The 24188-nt window shown below is 38.7% G+C and overlaps 1 protein-coding gene across 11 annotated transcripts in view; it reads left to right on the top strand.

The window, feature by feature from the left end:
- NUMB (NUMB endocytic adaptor protein) overlaps positions 1-24188 on the top strand; it is a 92078-nt gene that overhangs the window by 64474 nt on the left and 3416 nt on the right. For 4 of the 11 annotated variants that reach the window (XM_041460157.1, XM_041460158.1, XM_041460159.1 and 1 more), the window contains exons 3-9: positions 4821-4895; positions 10051-10128; positions 15503-15577; positions 17461-17601; positions 19067-19268; positions 21438-21740; positions 23520-23669. In XM_041460157.1, coding sequence (XP_041316091.1) covers positions 4821-4895; positions 10051-10128; positions 15503-15577; positions 17461-17601; positions 19067-19268; positions 21438-21740; positions 23520-23669 — 1024 coding nt within the window. The remainder of the gene's footprint in view (positions 1-4820; positions 4896-10050; positions 10129-15502; positions 15578-17460; positions 17602-19066; positions 19269-21437; positions 21741-23519; positions 23670-24188) is intronic. The other 7 variants (XM_041460166.1, XM_041460161.1, XM_041460160.1 and 4 more) reach the window with 6 other exon arrangements.

Below are 24188 nucleotides of genomic sequence, written 5' to 3'. Positions count from 1 at the left end.
GGTGCTCAGGCTTTAATTCTTGAGCAATGCCAATTCTAGAAGCATATCTGCGCATGCAGATATCAAGGAGTCAGTCTTACTGTTGCAAATAATACACCAGAAGTTCCACAGAGGAAGAAAGAGGAATGTCTTTGCCTCTAGGAAAAATACCAAGAAATGCTGGTGTGCTTCTCTTTATGGCAGCTCGTTTCCCAGCACAGGACACCTTGGCCAAGACTTCAAGTAAGCTCATTTCCTGTGTCCATCTAGTTTCAAATGTAATCCAAAGAACCTAATCTGTCACTGCAAATAAAACAGTGCATGTGAACATCTGCTGATACAGAGGGAACTTCAATTATTTGTGTAGCTGAGTCTGTTTCAAAGAGAGACTGTAAAAGCATATTACCAGACTTGAGCAAACAGAACTGGCTTGAGTGAGTTGTCCAGGTTGAAGGAGCTCTGGTGAAGGATCTTTTTGCCAGCTGTTATTGTTGAACTTTGAAATTTTGAAAACTGAGTCAGCCAAGTATTTGAGAGAGAAATGAAAACAAAGATCAGGACAGCATTGCTTGTACTAGGACACAGATGGGTGTTTTATTTCTGACCTGATATATCAGCCCTTGATGTTTTAGTAGGAGCAATTTCAATAGCATGTATTTGTGAGAAGACAGTAGGAAAACTTCACCAGAAACACTTGATATGGTAACTTGAGTGGTTGGTTTTTAGATGAAATTGGAAAAAGCTTAAAATGTTGAAAAAGAATAAATTTTCTCAAGCACTTTTCAGATTCTGAGGATGCTTTGCTGTGTGCCGGTTTAACTTGTTCCTGTGTCAATTGCTTTATGTTTGGTTTGAGATTGGTACCAAACACCACCTTCAGCGAAAGAGAACATGAAAATCAGTGATGAAGAGGGAATGTTTTTTTGTTTCTGTTTAATTTGCTGTACCATAATCTCATCTTCTTTTTGCTAAAAATGTTAATATAAGCAGTGCTTCTATTTAATAATGTTTGCATTAAGGACTTTACTCCAACAGCCCCTTAAAGTATTTTATTTGGGTTAGAGCTTTTATGTTATGTTACTCTGTATGTGGACTCTGCCCACATGGATTTTAGCTTTCTGTAAAAGCACTGGTGGTTAATTTCTGGTATAACGATTAAATCTCTTACAGAACAACTTATGTCCAAGAATTGCTGATGTCATGACTATCTTTCACTGGTTGCTATGGAAATTAAGTAGGAGTGCATTCAATATTAATACTGCATTCCTGCTATGTGCATTTTCCTGATGGAAAAGTACTCACTTTCTCCAGGAATTCTAGCTGCAGCAATTGCTGTGACAAGAAATGCTCTTTGCAAATATGTCAGAGGTATTCCTTTCCTTACTGTTCTCAGTCATCATCCACCACAGTATGGCTTAGGCACTTCTGTGGATCTCTGTGTACCCAGTACTTACATGTCCCAGTCCTTGAGCGTGTTTGTGATAATGTGCTTTCATGGATTTGCATGAGATTTTACTGACATAGGACAGTCTCTGCCCAGGCACTTCAACAGTATGTTTCGTCTCCTTTAGTTTGAAAGGGAAGTTCCTTTCAAAGATCCAGAAACGCTGTGTATAGAAGTGTGGGATTTGTCTATGTGCTTTAAAGTGGTTTCCACGTAATCCTTTTCCGGTGATGTAACAACAGAGTTTAACAATAGTTTATTTTTCTGAAGTCTTGAATTCTGGTGTTTAACTTTCCTTTCTGACTCTTAATTAGTAGCTGGATTTCCTTTATTAAATTTTGAAATGTCACTCATAAAATGCTGCTGCACTAGTAAGTTGAGCCAATATTTCAAATTTAAGGCTAAGCTGGGATAGATTTACAATTTAGCACTTCTGTTTAAAATATAAACACTGGAAGAGGTTTCAGTTTTGACAGTTTCTTGCCAGTCTTCTTGAGGAAATATTTTTGTCTTTGGTTACAATCCATTAAAAGCCAGATAAATATTGCAGCACAGGAGCTGTGTATATCTACTCTCAGACTGATGAAAGAAACTTGAAGACTTGGAAGGGGTCCTGCTGCTTAAGGGGCATTTGGCTATGAAAAGAAGAGGACCACAGCGTTCTGGTTATAGAATTAAAATTTCTTTTTATAAGAAAGAAAAGTATATTGGCACGTATGAGCAATTAACACACCACCACTCCATCCCAGAAAAAATAGAAACCAAAGCAAGAAGAATTTTGAAATTGCTGTAAGATGTTCAACGCCAGTGCTAATGATGAGCTGTTGGCTTCTGCAGAACTGGCTTCTGCAATGGCAAGAACAAATTTTTTTCTCTCTGTATGAAGAGCTAGAACTATAACATGTAAATGCAAACAAAGTACCTTTTGTCCTCTATATCATAAAGAAGTATTGTGTGACAGTGTAATTTATTTTAAAATTCAGAATTGATTGATGCTCAATGAGGTCTGTGGATTGTACCCCTTTGGTGTGGATAGATGCACTCGATATGTGTAATAATGTCTCCATTCACAGGAGGGGAAGCAGTATTGAAAACTGCTGCTAAACTTGCTGTCTCCAGCAGCAGTGGCATGACTGATTGCTGGAAGTTGGAACATGGGGCTTGAATAGAGGTTTGGCAACACAGGGGAGAATGGTTGTCTGTTTTGCAGTGTGACATGAGGCAATATTTACCCTGTTCCATTTCTCTCTTTTCCAAGCAAAAGGCAGGTTGCCAAGTACAGGGGCTGAAAAGTTTGAATCTTCAGTTGGAAACATGCTGGCTACACTAAAGTAAATGAGGTGTGCAGATAGGTCAGGCAATCTGAAAGTTGCCTTCTATAAGGATGATACAAATGGTCATGCAAACTAGATGGTTTATTCCTTACACATATTTTTTTCCTGTCCAGTACAGACCTCAGGCTTGTTCCTGTCTATATCACTCTCTTCTTAAAGAGAAGTTACTAAACCCAAAACTTCCTCATGACAAATGTACAACAGAATTTCTGCATCTGGAACTTCTCCCAGGGAAGTCGTGGCACAACCGAGTAGTTGATGGTGTACATATGTACTTCCAGACACACAGTAATTGTATCTTTAGTTGTTACTGTTTGTGTATTTTTAGGATTAAAATGTTCTGCTTCGTGCTCTGGAGAAATGAAGATCTTGCGCAAGTGTTCAGCGAGCTCAGCTGAGGGAGTACAGTTGCTGTTTTGGCAGCTCCAGCATTCAATTATAAGGCTTCAGCCTCAGAGCTCATTTTGAAAGAGCTCTAAAGAGTCAGATCTTTTATTTACCTTCTAATTTCAGTGCAATTTATTTTTCAAGCTGTTCTCCAGCTGTGAAGGCCGATTTAAATGAAATTCTTCTCAAATTGTTCGATCCACATTTAACTCTGTTTAAAAAAATGCCACATAGTGAGATTTAATGCTAAAGCTCTCTGTCACTTAAGATATTGTAAATCTTTCAGCAGTTTAATGATATATAGAGCTTCCTCTTCTGGAGCATCTTGCCTTGCATGAAAAAACCTCAACTTTCCAAATTCTATTAAATCTTTGAAACAATCTTGTTTTTTTCCATGTAGTTGAATCTCTCAATCTGAGGGTGCTTCAGTATGGTACTGTGAGTGAAATGGTTTTGTGTCCAAGTCCAGTATCCTAATTAATGAAAGAAAATCTAGGAGATTTCAAATAACTCATGACAGAATAGTCTGTTATAGAGTGCAACTTCTTAACAGCTTGTTAAACCTGTGTTTACTACTGCATTAAGTGACACAAGCATTGATTCTTGTGTCATATTTCAAAACCAGTTATTCACTCTCTAGCTAGCCTAGAACCTAAATGCTGAATTGCATACAACTCTTACAATGGCAAGTAAACTGGGAGAAGTTTCTTTTACCTATAGGTCTTACTACAAAACTTCAGAAAGGTTTTGATAGTTTCTCTGATTTTCTTCAAGAGTTAAGTACTTTGAATAAGGATATGAATTTTTCTGAGAGAACACTTCCTTTCACTGTCAAAAAAATGATGATTGAAAAAAGCAGGGAAATTGGAAAAATTAAAGCTAAATGTTTGAGTGTAAAATTATCCATGGTACCCTGAACACTACACTCTTGACATATATTTCTTTCAACTGGTTTCTCTATACACTAATATTATTCTGGGTTATAAATTTAAAAGCTTTGAAGTTTGGCGTTTCTATTCACTGTTGTATTGCTAGGGGGTTTTTGAAGTAGTGCTTAGTAAGATGAATCTGTGGAAAGCAGATTTTTTGGTTTTAACCCCTCTTTGTAATAATGATGAATGTCTTGGTGTCCACGTAACAGCCTGTTGTTGTAATGAACAGAAACAGTTTTGGTTTACAGTTTTGAAAAAGGGGTGGGCAAATTTCTCATATTTGGACATTACCATGCAAAAATATTTGGTCATCTTACTGTGTAGTGTAATTTGGTTTTCAATACTAAATACAATTATCATTACTCAAAAATTATTTATTCACCATCATCTCTGTATTGTAAGGTTTTCATTCTATGCTAGTAAAAAAAATTACTAAAGCTCATGATGAATAAGCAGGAAAGCACAGTTTTCAATACTTTCCAATTATGTATTTTCCCCTGACTATGGAAAGTCTTGTCTTTTCCTCCAAATTTCTTGTTGTATTATGCTTTTCTGCTGATGCTGGTGCCCCCATAGATATACACAGTCAAATGCCCAAATGCAGGTTTAAAAGAAGGCTGGCAAAGTGCTGGTAATGTCTGTTGCATCAGCTGCACTGAGATGCATTCAGAGCTTGGATTAATCAAAATCCCAGGAGTTTAAGGAGCTGCTATTAACCTTTTCTCCCCATTCTGTTTCCTGCAGTACTTGGGACACGTTGAAGTGGATGAATCCAGAGGAATGCATATCTGTGAAGATGCTGTGAAGAGGCTGAAATCTGTATGTATATTTGTTTAATGGAAACGTTGGCTTTGGGGCTGTAAGCATTACTGGAAAAGGTCTGTTCGGAGCAGTGCTCCAGCTAAAGGCTGAACTTTTGACCCATGTTAGGAGAACAGTTGGCTGGTTTGAGAGCACTGCTGCTCTTGGGGGGACGTGCTAATCTGATGATGAGAGGGAGAGTTACAACTGTTCTTTCTACTTGCAGAAACTATTTGCAAAACAAATGTGTAAAAATTCTCTGTGACCTTTCAGGCTAAGTTGGTACCCACATGGGACTTCAGCCATTGTTTTTTAACAGCTTCTCCCTCTCTCTCTTTTCTTCTCCCCCTCTCTCTCTCTTTCCCTCTGTTGCCTGCCACTTTAATAGTGACTTAATTCACCATTATTATACAAAATATTACTTGTTTTAGGATGCTTTTTTTTCTAATGCACTGCAGCATTGTAGTCGTGCATGAAATAATCTGGCTTGCATCTGCTCAAAGTGGCCTGAAGGCTGCCTAATTCTGACATGTCATGAAGTGGGCTGCTCTTAGTTTGGCTTCTGTGAACGTTTGCTCCTGTAAATGGCACTCGTTCAAAGCTCTTTGTATTTCTGTGGCTCATTTGAAGAGGTCTTGTCATCTCTTTCCTGCAGTAATAATACCACAAAATCCTGTGGAAATAGCAAACTCCAGAAAGGCAGTGATCAGTCTGTCAAGGAACTGAAGCTTTAACATCATTGAAAAGAACAGGAGAAAGGACATAAAAAAGCTGAATTTTTAATAGAGACAGAGAACTGCAGTCCTTGTATGACTTCTCTTATATGTTTTATCTATATACATTCTTCAGTATGCATTCAGTGGAAGAAACCCTTGTATCTTTGCAGCTCAACAAAATCCATCAAACAAGTTCATCAAACCCTTCTGCTGGTTTAAAATACGTGCCACTGGACGTCCCTTTCCTCACCAAGTCTGAGATCTCAAATGGTTTCCATCTGAACCTGTTTTTCCCTTCTTCCTAGCACACAGTAGAGCATTATAGGTTATCTTTTCTGCCTTCTGTTGTGCTGTAAAGTTTGTGAATTGGTTTAATGCTCTGATTAAAATGAAGTCTTTTCATTCTTTTCTTTCTCAGCTAATGTATAGTAACCTGTTCAAGCTGGATCCCATCTGTTCCCATTCAGTCTGCAGTGATTAGTGATTGATTTTTATTAAAAAGGGCCACACAAAATATAAATGAGGTTCTTTGTTCTGTGGATTTAGTTTATGTACCTAAAAGTGCGAGTACTGACCGCATAATCAATTGCATCCGTTTTTGTCTCTGATTTTTTTCTGATTTTCTCATAGTACTCTGTTAGCACACCAAATAGCACTGCAATATCTACTTTGTGCAACTATTTTCTTTCTCTTCCCTGGGGAGCTGTGCTGTGAAGTAGCTATTCTCTAGTTTATAAAAATCTTAAAAGTCCATGAGCCGGCTAAGTGTAGCTAAGCTTATAATTAATGAGACATAGTAAAAGCATAGCACTCAATTTATTCTGGAATCTGGATTTCTAGGATTGTGATTTTTAATCACATGAATTACTGATTCAAACATCAGACTTGGATATCTGACTTTTACAGTTAGTCAGCATTTTCTGAAAGTAAATAGTTAGATTTCCTTAATCCATGTTATGTCATTATTCCAAATTGTGGACGGCATGAATTTACCCATTCTCTTAAATTAACTTTTTTCTTCAGACAGTTTTGATTTCTTCTGCTGTTTGATGTCTATGTGTACACCAAATACAAGTGTGCATCTCTTAAAATTGCTATTTGTCTCCTTTGTCAGTGTTGGAAGTTCAGAAGTGGAGGTGAAATTCTCTTTGTGCCCCAAGAGGAAAATTCAGATTACTGAAATTACTTTGTGTGCTTTAGTTGCTAAACTCTATCAGATGCAAGGTCCATTTGGATCTGCTCGCTGCAATTCAAGCCTTGCCCCTCACCCCCAGTATGTGGGTTTTAAACCAGAGGCATTTCTTTAGGACATCACCATTACAGGAAGCTCTGTTCTATACAAGACACTCTTAATTTAGCAGAAGCCAAACACTGGGTGATATCTCAGCATGTGAGGAATGTGATGAGAAAACAGCTTGTTCTTCTGGTAGTCCCTTGCTTTCACATTACTTAGTTATTTTGATGAGCTTTCTCTTGGTATTGAGAGAATTACAGGTTTGAGCTGCAGTGCTCAAAATGAAAGACTAGCTTAAGGAAAATTGGAATTCACTTTTAATGTGGCTAAATCACATCGAAGTGTATATGGGCTGTTTTAAACTTTATTCTCTGCACGTAAGGTGTAGGTTTTATAAATCCAGTCAATAAAAATTAGAATTGTTTAAATATTTGTATCATGTAGCTTCCAAAAATTAAGTTCTGTCTGTCTTTTCTTATTCTAATAGATATATTTTTGCCTCATAATTCTTGCTGTACAACAGTTGGCAAATCATTTGGGGAACTGAAGATTTCTTCTATAGGACTGACTACTGGATTTTAAAAGTTTTGTGGGATTTGCTAAGAAGAATATATAGAACAGTGTTAATCTTGACTTTAGGAATAGTTTAATTACTGCTTTGCTTTTTGAAAGATGCAAACTAGTATCTCTGTTTCTTTATTGTGGGAAATAACCTTTAAGGGGATTTTTTTATTACCTGCTCCTTTAATGGGTGTAATTGTTTTTGGGTGCTGCATCTTGCAGAACTTGTGAACAAGTGATGGTGAGCATTTTATTCAGACATTGCTTAATTGACAGCTGAGTACAAGAAACCACATTTAGCTCAAGAATCCCTCATCCACACTGTATTCTGTTGTTAGTTTTATAGCTCTGAAACTGCACACCAACAATACTGTAATTTTCTGTCTGATGAAATGACATCACAGTCTTATTAATGGATAAAACCCCCTCATATTTAGCTACTAGTTTATTATAAACATGGGTTTATATTATCACCAGAACTTGAATTTTTCCTTAGTGGAGTATTACCAATGTAGCTTACATTATTCCCTTAGTAGCGATACATGGCTAGCTTTATATACATTTAATATCTGGTAAGATTCTTGTAGATGGACATGAAGCTCTAAATGGTTTCTTCAGAAGCATTTAACTGAATTTAAAATACTTAGTGCCAACTGGAAAGTAACTTTAAGGGCCTTGTTACTTGTATTTGACTCAGGTGTGGGAACATCATATAAAGACAAAAGTGTACTCTCTCATGTCATATTTTGATTTTAAATCAGCTTTAGCTTGTAGTATTGGTTTCTAACTTGCCACTTTTTGTTTTAAATTATGCATTTGTTTTAATATATGTTCTTGTTTTAGCAGGTAAAGAGACATAATTTAATATTTTAAAAAATGCATTAGTTATCTCTAAACTACATTAACTTAGTGTTGTTTAAAATCCATTTTGCATGACGCCTTTTCTATTAACCTTGTCTAGTTTATTAAAAAAATAATCATGTTTAACAAGCTTTTTTCTGAGAGCAAAATTAACCATCACCTAAAAATGAGGTAGCTTCTGGTGAATCTCTTTAGCTTTTGCTGTCTTTAAAAAGCTGTTATTTAGTGTAATGCAATAGTCATCGCTCAACTTGGCAGCAGCATCCAACCCCTTCTCATTATGTGCACTACATTGTGATTAATCCATTAGTTCCCCTCCTAGTGTTCAGCATATCCTGTCCAAATACATAACTGTTCCTGCCTCCAAAAGTGCTTAAGCTTTTCAGCTGACTGAGCTTGGAGATGTTCTTTATACAGTGTCTGAGTTGATGTAAATATGTTACAGATACTTGGCAAAACGTTCTGTGGAAGGACATGGGGCAGAGAGGGACACACCTGCAGGGCCAGGAAATGCAAAGCTGAGATGGACACTCCCTCCTTAACTTGTGTTTCCTGGCTTTTGTTGCCTTGCATCAGAACCATAGCTTTGATTTAAATATAACCTTGTTTATCAATCAATTCTTCAGACACTGCCTCAGGGTATTTGTGGCAATTCTTTAACATAGTAGTATCAGTGATGAGCAGGTTGGAATTGCACAGTGTAAATGTGAGGTCAGGGGCTGTCACAGAGACGCTCCCTGTCTCTTCTGCAATTCTCCACCTCCCTCTCATTACTGCTATACCAGAGCTTTCTTACAAGTGAAGTAATTTGGAAAGACAGCAGGAGCAGCTCTATGCTTCACGTCGGCTTCCCTCACACGCAGAGCAGCATGTGGCTGTGCTCTCAGAGCAGCAGGCCTGGTGAAGTGGCCTCTCGTGTAGTTTACTTTCCACAGTCTGGTAACAAAATAAACTAGTAAACTAAACTGCATGCAAATATGCTTAAAATTGTGTGCTGGCTTTTTCTTCATGTGAATTGGGCAATCGGTATAATTGCGTTCCTGAAGAAATTTAGGAAATTGTAGTTCAGCCTTTGGTATCTTTGCACTTGCCTAACTGTCTCTGCCTGCCTGAGCTGATTTTAAAGGCTGTTCAACCTATCAATTCAGACTTGTAGAATGAATAACTAGTATTTGTATAAATATTGCATAAAGCCGTGGAAGGCTTCAGAGAAAGAGATCTCGTTTGTATTTGAGTTGTACCACAAGGTTATGATGATATTCCTGCCCTTCAGAGAAGACTGCATAAGATGTGAAGCATAAGAGTAGCATGTAAGCCAGAGCAACAAACAAATGGAATAAAATGCAGCAGTACTTACCCTGCTTTATATCAGCCATACATGCTTCTCCAACATACGGAACATTAGCTTTGGGGAAGAGTGATCAATACAGAGCAAATTAGACTGCAATTCTGGAGTTAGAACTTTGCATTTCACAAGAGCCTGTGCAGAATTTTACTTGTTTAACCAACATGTCTGCTGCCAAGTTTGGTTTATAACCTAACCAAAGGGACTAAACAAGGGAGAGTGAAAATAAAGTAACCACTTTGCATGAAATTGGGGCTGAGGTTTTCTTCTTTCCACCAATTTCAGGGCAGTAGCTTGTTAGAATTGTGTGTGTGCCCTTTGATCTGCATTTTCATAGGATTATTTTCACATTTGCCTGTCGCACCTTCTCATGGATAACTCTTAAAACCCCTTCCTTTCCCTCCAAACCCTATTCTTGTGTGTGCTTGTTGGTTTGAAAACCCTGGGACATTTTAGCTACCTACAGTAATAGCGCTCGACTTGTCCCCCCTGTTCCTCCAGGAAAGGAAGTTCTTCAAAGGCTTCTTTGGAAAAGTAAGTTTAATGCCTTGTTTGTGCTTGCACTATAAGGAGTTACATCCCTGGTATAGCACTGCCATAAAATCAGGGTGTTGAGAGTGCCTTAATGCATTTCAGAATATTTGCTTCTAAAACAGGCTTGGAAATATTTTGATCAAAGAATGTGGTTTCAAAAGTAACCTGAAACAGAACCTTAAATATCTGTGGACTGTATCAGAAATCCAGTGTTCTGAAGTGATTTGGTGTTCTTGAAAAAAAGAAAAAAATTTAACCCTTAAACTTGTGCCAACCTACATCACTTGGGCAAATACCTACAGAACAGTTGAGGTCTGTGCTGTGTAAGTGCTTCATGCTCAGCTGCCTGGCAGCATGAGTTGATCCCCAAATGATAGTACTGGGAAAAAGCAGTGTGCCATCTCTTAAACCTTCCTTTTTTGAGCACAATCCCAATTCAAAGGCATATGAAGATGAGATCAGGTGTTTACTTACTATGTTTTCCTAATTTCAGTTCAATCTCCAGTTTCTATCGTTGCTCTTGTTTTCACAAGGCCAATGTCTTAGATAAGAAGGGAAGCAGTTCTGTCCTTATTCAGAATGTGCTGCACGGGTGGCTGGGTGGTTTTGTTCCCACTGCCTACATTTCTGCAAGGCAGAAAGATCACGCTTTCTTTTACCTCTCATCTATTTCCTACCTCTGTGTTTAAAATTCCTGTAAAACCTTTTAATCCAGCTTTCATATGGAGTTAATCTAAGATAATGGCTTCTGAAGTATCTTGTTATAAAATGGAACTTTGCTTAAATAGAAATGAACAGGTTTGTAATGTTCACATACATGCTGAAGTCTTTTGAAGTGGATTATTCTCTGGTCATGAATTGGTTTGGGCTTTACTTGGGGAGTAAGTAAGGCTTTTTCAGCTGATACTTTTTCACCATTCACTCAGATAGTGATAGATGTCACACAAAAACATCTGTTTCTCCAGTTCTGGTGTCTTCCTATGATCTAGGAGAACACACATCTAAAGTGTAGTGGTGGTGGTGAGGGGCTGAAATGCAGAAGATGGCAGATCTGTCAGATTAATGAGAATAGTCCTGTGTGCAAATCAAATCCTAGAGCTGGAATCCAGAAAGACCGAATCCAAAGTGCTAAATTGGAAACAGAAAGCTCCCCACCTCAACCTGATTAGATATGTTAGATTTCTCTCTGCTTGTTGGTACTAACTTACATTAGGGTACATAAGAAAGCAAAGATGTAAAAGGAAAGGTATTTGCATATCACTTAGATAAAAATCTTTCTTTAACTTTTTAAATTATTAAGTATGCCATCTTCCCTATTACATCTTGGTTGATATTTAATGACTTCTGATACTTCACCATAGCATTTTAGATTTCCTTTCTCCTGTATTATAATATTTTGACAAAGAAGGACCTACTTCTACTTCAGCCTGTGAATTTCATTAATTAGCACTGAAACCACTTAAATCCATAGTGTTTAGATATCCCCACAGTAGCAGTATGGCAGTACCTTTATTACAGCTTTGGCCTACGAGAGCCCACATCTAGGGAAATCTGCAGAAAAAGGGACAGCTGTTCTCTTATTAATAATTGAGAAATACTAATAACTCTAATATTTTTTGGCTGTCTCATCTATAATTTCTTCCCAAATGGCTTGCATTGGGATTAATATAATATTCCAAACTGCTGAGCTATTTAAAACACAGCAGCAGCTTTCAGAAAGTCAGTCTAGACATGTCTGCCACTTTCCCTGTCCATATTTTTCTACTTGTAAAATGTAAATATGATGGATTTGTTTCTGAAAATGTTCAAGTGGTTAGTATTGAAAATTATTTTTTAAACTTTAAATAAAAATGAGACGTCTGTTGATAGCTCCAGGATAGGCTTTTGTGGTTATCAAATAAGCTGCCTTTTTAGGCAGCTCCTTTTAAAACTAAAGCTTTTCTGTTGTAATGAGTAGTAGTACAGATTTGGTGATCTTTGTCATGTTTTGCCTCCATGGCGTGTGTGTATGTCTCATCACACAATGTTTTATACAGAGTCTCAAATGAAAATTTTTCTTTATATATACCTCAGGCTCCAGGTATATCTTAGAGCTGTGTCCAAGTCCCAGGATAGGATAAAATGTAATAGGCAGAAAAACTAGAAACCAAGGTCAAGTATTTTAAAAATGCATTATTGGGCAACTTCTGTTCTGGCATCCTGAATACTTTGTTTTCCACCTCACAATAGAGCAAGGTATCAAAGCAGCTACTTTTTGCTTGGTTGATGCCCCTCTCTAGGGCACTGCCAGCTTGTCAGTGGGGTTTCTGTCGTGCCCGACCTGCCATGGACCTGCTTTGTCCTCCAGCGTCGTTGAGTGTTAGGATAAGTGCCCACCTGCCCTCCTGGAGACGTATGGGGACTCTGAAATGAGTCCAGAGAATGACTCTCGTGCTGGAGCAGATAACTGACCTCCCCAAAGCGCTGAGCAGTGAGGTTTCTAGCAGTGCTGACTCAGCACTGGCGAATCAGGCTCCCGGGAGTCGATGCCACATGTGGCTCTCCTCAGGCACTGCTGCCGTGTAAAAGCTGTAGAATATAAAGACAAGCTACAGATCTGGATGTCTGGATGAGTCCCTTGGTAGCAACATGTCAGAGCATCCTGTTCCAGTGGATATTGGTCGCTTGCTTTAAACAGTTCTGTTTGGAGTTGCCTGTACCTCCCAGCATTTGTTACACAAATGCAATCCTGTGTTGGAGTTCACTTCCCATGCAGTATCTTACAGCTGCTCTGATCTTTGTCCAATATGTGCCAATAGTGCAAATGCTCCTATCTACTCTGTAATCACAGTTTACTTGGCATATCTTGCCCAGAATGGAGTAGTACTTTGATTTGTATGTCCAATAGGAACTGAATTGGAGGAGTATGTTCCTTTATGACATCACTGGTAGGCACAGATAAGCTGAGAATTCAGAAAATGTAAAAATCATTAATTTTCCAGCAGTAGTAGCAGTGGGTTTGGGGTATGGACTCTAAGGATAAGCCCTTTCAAAGCACTGCATCCACCATAAATATAGAAGGAGGAATTGGGAGATTAAAGCGAGTTTTCTTTTTCTCTTAGTGTAGCAAACTCTTTGGTTATTTTGCAAGTGGAACCTAATGTTCCAGTGGGAAAAGAGATCTTAGGAAGCTCTTCAGCTTTCTCATTTTATTCTGAGAAGCATGAAGTTCATGTGTTAACTATTTCTAAATCCTCATTTGGTAAAATAGCAAGTGAGGAGTAGCTCTGCTGAAGATCAGCATTGCTTTATGAAGTACCCAGCTCAGTTAAACTTGGCTTTAATACAAACTCCAGGAACTGTCCACAGTTTCTGTAAGGACAAGGTTTTTACTGTTTGCTGGGGAAAGATGTGAATCTCTTAATCTAATAATGGCAGTCTAAACAAAACAGTTACCTGCAGGCACTATCTTCTCTTCATTGTTTGTATTTGTTTGAAATACAGATTTTTAAGAGTTATGGCTTATAAACAACCGATACTCTTTTTTAAACAGTTCAAGGAGACAAACCATTTGTTTTGGAGTTAATACTTCAGGGGTGTGGAAGTTCGCTGAGCATTGAAAATGCAGACTATATTTTGTGGGTATTGATACTACCTTTTAAAACAAAATATTAGAAGTTACTTTTATATGCTGCAATATTTTCTAGCACATATGACGGTAAATTTAAGTGTATCTTCTGTTGAGTATTGCACTCTTTCCATTAGGCATTCCAGAACCTAAATTAAACATTCTCAGGGGTATCCAACAAGCTGGATGGTCATTTAGAAACTTGCTTCTGCAAGCACTTCTCTGTAGCTTACTTTCATGCTGTGCTTATTTTCTCTCTTTTTTTCTTTAAATGCTCTTCTGTGCAAGTCAGTGCCATTCTCTGTTCTTACCAAGCTTTTTGAAAATGCTCAGGATGTCATTGCTGCTTCCGAAATTGGGACAGATAGTTCCTCCCCAAAAAACAAACAGAAGTTCTGCCAGCACCTTTTTGTTCACGCTTGCTGCTTTCTCTGAGAATGAAACCAATGTGATATAATTGGAGAGGTTTCACTCCAAGATATTTAATTCTTACAGTGTTAAAATTGGTATTGCAGACTTGGAACATGCAGTAGCTTATGCCAGAATGTATTCTTTTTCCATTACTTGCTGTAAGAATATAAAGTATACAGATCTGCAATAAACTATTAAAAATTATAAAATAGTTGCAATTCTAGTTTGAAGCCACTAGCTGAAACCCCTTCGTCTTTTTCCCCCCGCGCCCCGTTGTTGCTTTCTTCACTCCCTGCAGTGGTTTCTGGTGGGTGCCATTAGCAGCCACAAACTGTGTAAACCCAGTGCTTCAAAACACATGAAGAGAATATTTTAATAACTGGCTAAAGGAGGGGGATTGTGAATTAAAGTGACATGCTAAAAGAAACTGTGTTAGTTTTCCAGTAGTATTTCTCTGTAACAACCAGTAAAATTACATTGACCTGTTTTCTTTTCAATGAATTAGCTTCAGAAGAATATTGTGTTTGTACTGTTTTCTGTAACTTTCCCTTGAAAAGTAAACAGCCTGGAAAGAATCTGTAGTTTAAATGGCTCCTGAAGCCTTCCTGTGTTTCCCACTTTTACTTAGCCTCAGCTTGCAGCAGCTGAAAGTTCCCACAGTCAGGTTTTGGATAGAAGCCAGACCGCTCTGCGCTGTGCCTGCCTGCCACACACCACTGCTTTTCCAGATGCACACCCAAGGGTTAAGAAATCATTTTTATACCTCTCTCCCAAGATAAGACATTTAGGTCTTAATAAATTAGTGAAACATATTTGGATGATTGATCTTAGCATTAAGCTTATGAGCTTAATAAGCTACACAGTAACTGATGATTTTGGGGTGCTTTAACACTGGTTTAAGGTGATGCCATGATTCTGCCATGGGACTATTGGGGCAGAGGGTAGGGCTGGTGGAAATATCAGGTAAGAATTTTCCTGTATTTAAACTTGTGCTGAAGAAGCTACCTGTGGTGTAACTCCTTATGAATGAGTGTCTTCTGACTCTAGTGGAATTCTTCACCCACTTGGTCAGTCTTGAATTCTTTACTGTCAGTGGATGTACACCTTATTTCTGCCTCACCTGTCCTGTGCCCTCTCCCCATCCCCACGACGTGCTGTTTCTGAAATACTGGCTTTGGCTTGGTTCTCTTAATGTTTTGCAACTTGGATTGAGCTTTGGGCACCCTACTGACCATGGACTTCATCTACACTTAATGTTATAGTTCTTGGAGAGGGGAAGCGGGAGGCAATTGGCTGTTGGCATAAAACTGTTTTGTTTTGTTTTCTTTCCCTTTTTTTTTTTTCTTTTCTTGAAAGTCTGGGAAGAAAGCCGTCAAAGCAGTCCTGTGGGTTTCAGCGGATGGACTCAGAGTTGTAGATGAGAAAACAAAGGTTAGATTTCCCTGGGCAAAAGCTTTAAATCTCTCTATAATGTATGTGCTATATCTTTAAATGGACAGCAATCTTTGTTACTGCATATGTTGGTATTTGAAAGGAAGACTGAAGTGTGTAGTTTAGTTTAATAATTTCTTCTTTTGTAAACATATGTACACCTGCTAATTTTTCCCAGTTAATTCCACACTACTCTCAATACACATTTTGTAAAATGTGGCAGGTGTAGCACAAGCTTGGAATATTTTTTGTTGCATTTACTGCAACAAGCATTGGTTTTCCTGATATGTTCTGCTTGCATTGAACTTGAAGAGTCCCTGGACTTCATTCTGCGCCACTGCAAAAGGTTGCAGTAAAAATGCATAGGCAAACTCTCATATATATATTAATCAATATAATTTTCAGTGCATCCAAATCCTAGAATGGATCTGAATGAACAAGAGCTTCCAAAAATGCAATTAAGAGAATAAATTAAATAGGGAGATCGTAGCTTCAGACTCAACCTAAATAGTAACTGGATATATCAAATTTAATAATCTTTAATATCGAAGATGTTGATCTGAAGTGGAAAACTAATATATTTGTGGCATGATTCTAGATTGTTTTACATTTTTATTGTGAAATTACAATTTTTTATTATGAATTAGCATGTGGTGTACCACCAAGACACATGTCCAAGTACAAGCAAATAATTCTTGGTTTTATGTAAATGTAGACAATTGGAAATAAGAGCTTTAAGCTTACAAGTGCACTTTTTAAAAGATGGCATGGCTATGAGAACAGTTTTAACTCTTGTCAGTCTGAAATAATTTTTTTTATGTTCCTATCAATTGACACTTTCTTTTGTCAACCTAAAAGATGATTTCTCCAAGCCAACACTGACGGCAGAGGTAGTTCATATCCCTCTGGAGTGCGACTGCCTGTCAAATATCTGTTTGTGGTTAGACTTCTCCAGGGCTGCTGCAGTGGTATGGCTCATCAGAGCTAAAGTTGCTGTCTCTCAAGAATTCACTTTCTAGTGCAAACATACTGATGTGAAGGAAATCAGTCTACTGATTGCCTCATGTAAAAGTAATAATACAGGTATTATTTTTAGAAATGTTGCTGCATATATGTAATACTTTCAAATTGATTTTTAATAAGTTGTGCAGACTCTGGAGGTAATTAAAAGTATAAGATTTAAAAAGAAAATAAACTATTGCCTCCTGGTGGTTGAATACATCAGCAGAGGTGCCAAATACTGGTCACCAAGCAAATGAAATAATTTGGAAAAAAATATTAAAAAACTAATCTTTAATGAGGGTGGCATAATCTTTAACTGTACTATCTCCTTTTTAGAAACGCTTCTCCCATCTGTGGGATTAAATAAGGGAGCGTTTGGTGTTACCAGTGCTGCTGGTGCTTTTCTCTTGCATCCCTGCTTAGCTGACTGGGAGATGAGTTGTGCTCAGTGCGTAGCAGCTGCAAGACTTTTCACTCTTGCAGACCTCTCCCCCAAGTTTCAGCCTTGTGTTTTAACCACAGTGAAGACTTTCTGGTTGCAAGACTATGGAGCTGCTGTAAAAATAAAATAACATGTGTCTCCATAATCTAGAGAAGAGGTCGTAGGAATTCACTGGATCCCTAAATTCTTAAGCGGCGCCTTGGCACACCTCTCCCAAAGATGGGTGGTGGAGAATGTCATCTCTTCTTTTTGTTTTATACTGAGAATAAACAGATTTTGAATGACGACTGATGACAAATAATTACAGACTCATCAGGTTATCCCCTTTTTAGTCTAACTCATTTTTGTGCAGTTACACCTGACAATGACTTGTTCAAGTGTTTGGCCATATTTCCTCACATTTCTTTTATGGCGGGGGGGGGGGATTTTCTCCCTCTAGGATCTTATAGTTGATCAGACAATAGAGAAGGTTTCTTTCTGCGCACCAGACAGGAACTTTGACCGGGCGTTCTCGTACATCTGCCGAGATGGCACAACGAGACGCTGGATCTGCCACTGCTTTATGGCTGTGAAGGACACGGTGAGTTGAATATGGTGTGCGGCCAGCTCTCCTAGCTCTTAGCTAGAAGTAAAGGGCAGAAAATGTGAGTACCTGGAATAGTGCAGTGTGTTGTCACTCCACCTGAGATATTTCTTAGTCCTTGTAAATAATTTTAATTCTAATTCCCTGTATCTGAAATATTTGCCATCCCTTCTGTTGTGCCATCTTATGGAGAGAAATGCTGCTCAGCCTGTGTGTAAAAGGAGTGCAGTCAGCCTCAGATAATCTCCAGCAGAAGGGAACTACTCTTCTAAGAATAGACAGAAAATTTTCTCATTTGAAAATGTTTACAGCCAAAAACTGAAACAGCAATGACAGTTTTTTCCAGGATAAAATCATAGTGAGTAAATACAGACTGGTTGTAAATGCAGTGTCTTGTACATGAGTGTTATCTTGCATGAAAAGTCATCTGAATGTTAAGAGATGGAGCTAAACTGAATTAAATTAGCATTCTACTTGCTTCTGAGTGACAACAATATTTTGAGTAGGTTTAAAATCAGTTTCTTGCTGTGTAGACTTAGGTAAGTTATTTAACTCCCTGATCTGTCCTTTTCTTCTCTCTGCTGTTTGTTGAATCCTGCCTATATTGTAGAAAGTGCTTGAAACCTCATGCAAATTCACTGCGTGAACTCCCCAGAGCTGCATGTTCAGAGCAATGGTGCTTGATAATTTATCATTTTTCTTTAAACAATGAAGTCAGAAATTCCCAGTAAAACTTACATTAGAGCTGGAACATTTCTGTTTTCATCTGTGCATAACAGGTCAATTCACTTACTGATGATGATCGATGAGCTGAGCTACTGGTAGCAAAAGTGCCTCTGATTCAACTGTAGCAGCTGTGTCAGCTGGGTGGCTGGACTTCCTCAGACTTGAATTTCCTTTTTACAGTTATTGGATAGTGAATTCTTTTGACCTGGTGAATAATGGAAGTGCTTTTCATGAGGCACTCCTAAATCTAATGCGTGCATTTGGTCAGGACCATTAAGAGGTGTGAATAGTCGCCACTGTACTTTCAACTTTCACAGGTGCACACAAGAGTAGAGTCTCCCCGAGCCCTCTGTAAACTTTCTCCAAGAATAGCACTTACCTGTGCTTTAGGACTTGCACCTTAAGACAGCTTCATGAGAGCTTCTGTGTGCACAGATGTATCTAGAGGCAAGGGATCTGTGCAGGCATGTTGTAACACTGGCATCTTAGTAGCAGTTGAACTAAACAGATCATCCAACAATCTCATTCATTCCTGGGTGCCTTTCTTGAACATGGCTTGTGCATTAGTAGCTGGGAGTCTTTATGTACCAGGTTTAAGGCTGAAATACAATTAAACCAGTTTTCTTTAATGCCTTAATTAGATCTGTTTTGTAAAGGCAGGTTTTCAGTTTGTGATGCTTGAAGCACATGTCTGTTTCTGTTCAGTCACTGTGTGATGCAATGCTGTCTTGTGCAGGGGGAAAGGTTGAGTCACGCCGTGGGCTGTGCATTTGCAGCGTGCCTGGAGCGAAAGCAGAAGCGAGAGAAGGAGTGTGGAGTGACTGCCACCTTTGATGCCAGCAGAACCACATTCACTAGAGAGGGGTCATTCAGGGTCACTACAGCTACTGAGCAAGCAGAGAGAGAGGAAATTATGAGACAGATGCCGGATGCTAAAGGTATGGGATGCAATTTAAACATCATCTGCAGCGAGCAGAACCAGCACTGAGACCTCTGCGAGGATTGTTGCTGAGCAATGTCCTTACAGCATTCCCTCTCTTGAACCTTACTATGTTCAAATCATATTCCCAGACCCTTGTCGGTTCACAAGATGGAAAATGCTCCCAAATTCACTCAGTATTTTCCCACGTCTTCTAGAAAAGGTGCAAGTGGCTTCATATGTGAAAGCTGCTTCTGCTTTGATTTGTCAGGCTGCTTTATGGCAGAGAACACAGTAGATCCCATACCAAAAGTACTTATTAGAAAATTTTTAAAAAAATACAACAAGCTTGCCAGACACAAAGTAGTCATTTATGTAGTCTAATACTTGTGATAAATTAACCAGAAATGATATGCATTTTTCTTAGAAAATAATGTATTTTTATCTTGATTTTAAGGGAGGTTACAAAGTGTATGTATAGAGCTGTACTGCGTGAGGGAAGAACAGATCAATCACAGAATGCTTTCCAAAAAAAATCCAGAATCTCCACTCTGTCCCCATAAAACACACAGGTGTGGACTATTAATTACATTCAAAATTAGTGACTAACTGATTTGAGAGGAGATAAAGTGTTCTGAAATGAGGTGAAAGTAGAACTTCTTACTCAAGTTTTCTTACAAAGCCAGGAGTTCTACAGCTAACAAAAATAAAGTGTTATAAATACTGTTTATAACCTGCTTCACAGTGAAGTCAGACTTTTGTTTCAGAGGATTTCACAGCAAGTTTTATGCTGCCCCTTGATTGTAAAACTTTAATCTTCGTTTTCATCATCCATCTGCTTGTTTCCATACGTTAGTTTCAGAATGTGCTAAATGAAGCTTAAACACAAGGCCTTTGTTACTTGAGGGCATGAGTCAAAGTCTTGACTCAATGAAGGTGTGTGAAATCCTTTCCAAGAAAGACTGATTAGAAAAGTTTCACTTGAATGAGCAGCTGCAACTCATGGGTACTGAAGCTTACTAGACAACATAATTAGTTCCTCCTACCATTCCAGCTCCTCAGAAATCTCTAGTCTGACTCCTCTCTTTACCAGACTTTTAGTTACTCGGCTGATGTGTCAAAAAAAAAAAAAAGTCATTGCTTTTTCTAAAATATTTGGGAAACAGTATAGGTAAAATGAGAGTTCATACCAGGATAGTGAGATTTCTCTTTGTCCTTCTGTGTTGATGGAGCTGTGTTTGTTGCCCCCAAAGCCAATTCATTTATGAGTGAGAAAGAGTTTTCCTAGAGGAAAAATCTCCCCATTGCAATTCTCATCATAAGTGTCATGATTTAAACAAATCTTAATCCTACATTTCTGCCAACAGGCCTGTCTGACAGGAGCATTGTGGTGCTATGCAAAGCCCTGCAAAATGAAGCAGCTGACTTTAAGTTGGAGGAGCTTCCACTGCAACTAACTCTTGATTGAGTAGCAACATTTCAGCTAAATTCAGTAGAGGAGTGACACAGGAACTCCTTGCAAATGTGTCTGGTGTTAGCAAGGCCTGTCAGCTCAGAGGCTGAATCTCCCTTGCAGCACATTCCCCTCTAGCTGTGATGTATTTCCTGGAGGAGCTGGGAGCTGCAGCCCAGCCTGTTAAGTGCTGCTGCTGCCTTTGGCCTGCTAAAGCTTGTGCAGTGTGTTTGGCTGCTGCTGCTAATTCTGCAGGGCTGGGAGGGTGGTTTTTAAAAGAGGGTCCTGGAGCTGTGTTCTGTTCCCTGCTGCTGCTAAGTTGTGCTGCCCTAAGTCACTTCATACAGTTGGTAGTAATATTTTGTCCATGGTTCCGTGTGAGGCAAAGTAAAGGTATCAAATACACAATACATTTTTCAGTCTTAACCATAAATGAATTGCAAGTATTTCTAGAGCTGGGATCTCAGGAGCAGCTAGAAAGAATACAGATGTAAGGCCATCCTTTCTAGGGAGTGGCTTGCCTTAGAAAGCTGTGGAGCTTTGATATGTGTCAGGTGATGTGGTGAAGACAATGGAGGTATATAGAAATTGTGTTTCTGCTCTGCTACTAGAAACTCATTTGCAAGAGTACTAGTTATGCAAATTCCTGCAATTTCTCTTTTCAAAACAGGAGTACAGGTAGGCAGCTGAACAGTACTTTGCTTTACTCTTCTAACCTCACTCTGTTTCCTCCAGCAGTTGAAACAGAAGTGAAAACAGTAGCACCAGGTGCTGCACCAAACAATACTGCCCCTTCTTCTGGCTCACCAACCTCTCCTACTGCTGAAGTTGCTGCCTCTCTGGATAAAGAAATGAGCAACCCCCACGCTATCCCACGGCGGCACGCCCCCATAGAGCAGCTTGCCAGGCAAGGGTCTTTCAGGGGCTTCCCTGCCCTTAGCCAAAAGATGTCTCCTTTTAAACGCCAGTTGTCTTTGCGAATAAATGAGCTGCCTTCAACAGTGCAAAGGAAGACTGATTTTCCCATGAAAAACTCAGGTAAAACCAAATGGTTCCAGTGAAACAGTGCTTTAAATCGTCTCTTCCTTCTTTCTTTCTGTGTGGCTTCAAGTAACTCCTTATTTTCTTGTAAATCCTTCTGCCTGCTTCATGTTGATTATTTATCATGAACAAACATCACCATATCAGAAAATTTCTGCTTTGGGAATGGGCAAGAATTTCAGATGTGGGGTTCACATGCAGAAAACAGATCTGATTGCTATCTGAAGTACTGGAGCACAGCTTGAAGTGTTCCTGGAATGGGTGTTGGTGAATTAGTAGGTTTGACTCTTCCCTCTGAGTCACTGAACCAGTTCTTCCACTTACTGTCAGGGCATCCTGAGACACAAATCCCTTCAAGGCCTTAACCACTTGCCTTGGGATCATGTGATGCTCTTCTGTAGTCTGTCCTTCTGCCTGTCTGAATTCTTTTTGAGAGCAATGAAATTTCTTTTTGCGTTTCATCAAGAGAACCTACCTGTTTAGGTGGTACAGCTGGCTGTATCAGTATTACGTGGTACAGTTTTCATCAGTTGATAGTGGAGTTTTCTAAAAGTCATCCCAACATAAACTCCTGGGGTGCTCATTACCTTGCATAATGTCCTTGAGTTCCCTTAGCTAGGTGTTGTCCTTCAGGCCAGTTGTACTCTCACTTGGCAACAGAGCTGGTTTTAGGGTTCTAAGCTTTGAAGTAAAAATTAGTGTGGCAAAGGCAAACCCAACAAAAATACTTAGTCTGATTTCTTTCATAATCCTTGTTTAGTGACCTGTGCTTTAAGACCAGCACTGAGCCAATCAGTTTTACAGTAATAGTGTACTGCTCAGTAGTGATAGTCACTGAGCACACCACAATCTCAATATTTCATGATTCAGAACATTTCTGATGCATGTTCCCATATATGCCACTGCCAGTGCTGCTTACTGTCCCACTGCATGCACTGTATTGGAATATCCCTCAAAGAATCAATTTTTGGGCATGCCTCCCCCTGAATTTTAGATCTGGTGCATGTTGTGTGCAGACATTTTATGTTTCTTACACTATTTTGTGCTTGATTATGCCTGCTCATGTCAGTTCTGTGCAGTGACAGACTGATGATTGGTACTTTTGGAAAACACTGCCATTAGTAATAATGACAACATCTAGTAAGCTGGCAGCTTTACTCCAGATGTTACATTATCCACATGATACTGATGCTTTGTTTAAAACTGGGCATCCATTTTATCTGAGCGTTCAGCTTTTGCTTTTATGATTCTAGCACAGGAACTGGGGATTTCAGCTACCACTGAACTGGAACAATCAACACTAACTCTAGACTGAACTTGCCACTGTGCGTTGCTGTCAGTACATTTAAAGTTCATCTAGTTACTGTACAAGTATGTTGTTGGAACACTTAAATCTAGTATAAGTATTTTCATTTCACAGAATGCCAAATCTTAGAGCCAAACCCTTCAGAAATTTAGCACTTGAATACTGAAAGATTTAGATGTCTACTTAAACTGTAGAAAATCCTTTTTTTTTTTCCTGATACAAGCATCCTTTAAATCTGGAACAGTGATCTCCTTGCCCTCTTGACTTAATCACAAAATACATTAATGTGGTGTTCTGTTTCAGGCCAGATCTTCAACACTAATGTAAAAAGAAAAAGCTGTCATGCAAATCAGTAGCAAGAACATGTAGGACATAAGGGAACTAATTATATTTCAATTTCACATTCGTAGTTGTAAATTGTTTCTGTATCCTTTAAACTTTCAATTTAATTAATTCTGTTTACATTTTAGTCCCAGAGGTAGAAGGGGAAACAGACAGCATTAGTGCCCTGTGCTCTCAGATCACCAGTGCTTTCAGCACACCATCAGAAGATCCTTTCTCTTCGGCCCCCATGACAAAACCAGTGACAGTAGTTGCACCACAGTCTCCTGCCTTTCAAGGTTTGTGATTTCTTTGGGTGCTGGATGAGGCTTGAATGCACATAATGTTGCTTTCTAGTAAGACATGGTCTTAATTACTTGTGCAAGTCCTGTTACCAGTATTTTGGGTGAATGCATCCTGCTTTATTCATCTTGTCTGTTTAATTTTTCTGTGGTTTTGTTTTTAACAATAAGTTCATGCACCTACCACACGATAGTTACCTCTAAAAGGAACTGGCTTTGAGGTAATGGTTATTTTATCATTCTGCCTCCTGAACTGCATAGGAGTGTGTCATAGGAACCAAATCTTGCAAGGGAAGGGATTTTGTGCCACCGCAATTACTTTTTTTTACACAAATTCTTAGATAAGGTGTGGCAAAAAGGCCAACTATTGAACTCATAGCAGCCATTGGTATTCATTTCACTGCTATGCTTTTATAGGTTGTGTGAAAAAAGAACCTCTTCATGTTAAATGTAGTTATTGTTACTTTGTATCTACAAAGTGTTCTTCTTTTTAATCTAAAATTAACTGTACAATAA

The sequence above is a fragment of the Pyrgilauda ruficollis genome, unplaced genomic scaffold, assembly GCF_017590135.1.
Source record: "Pyrgilauda ruficollis isolate IOZ18807 unplaced genomic scaffold, ASM1759013v1 scaffold14, whole genome shotgun sequence".
In the NCBI taxonomy this organism is placed as follows: Eukaryota; Metazoa; Chordata; class Aves; order Passeriformes; family Passeridae; genus Pyrgilauda; species Pyrgilauda ruficollis.
This window is presented reverse-complemented; position numbering and strand designations above follow the sequence as displayed.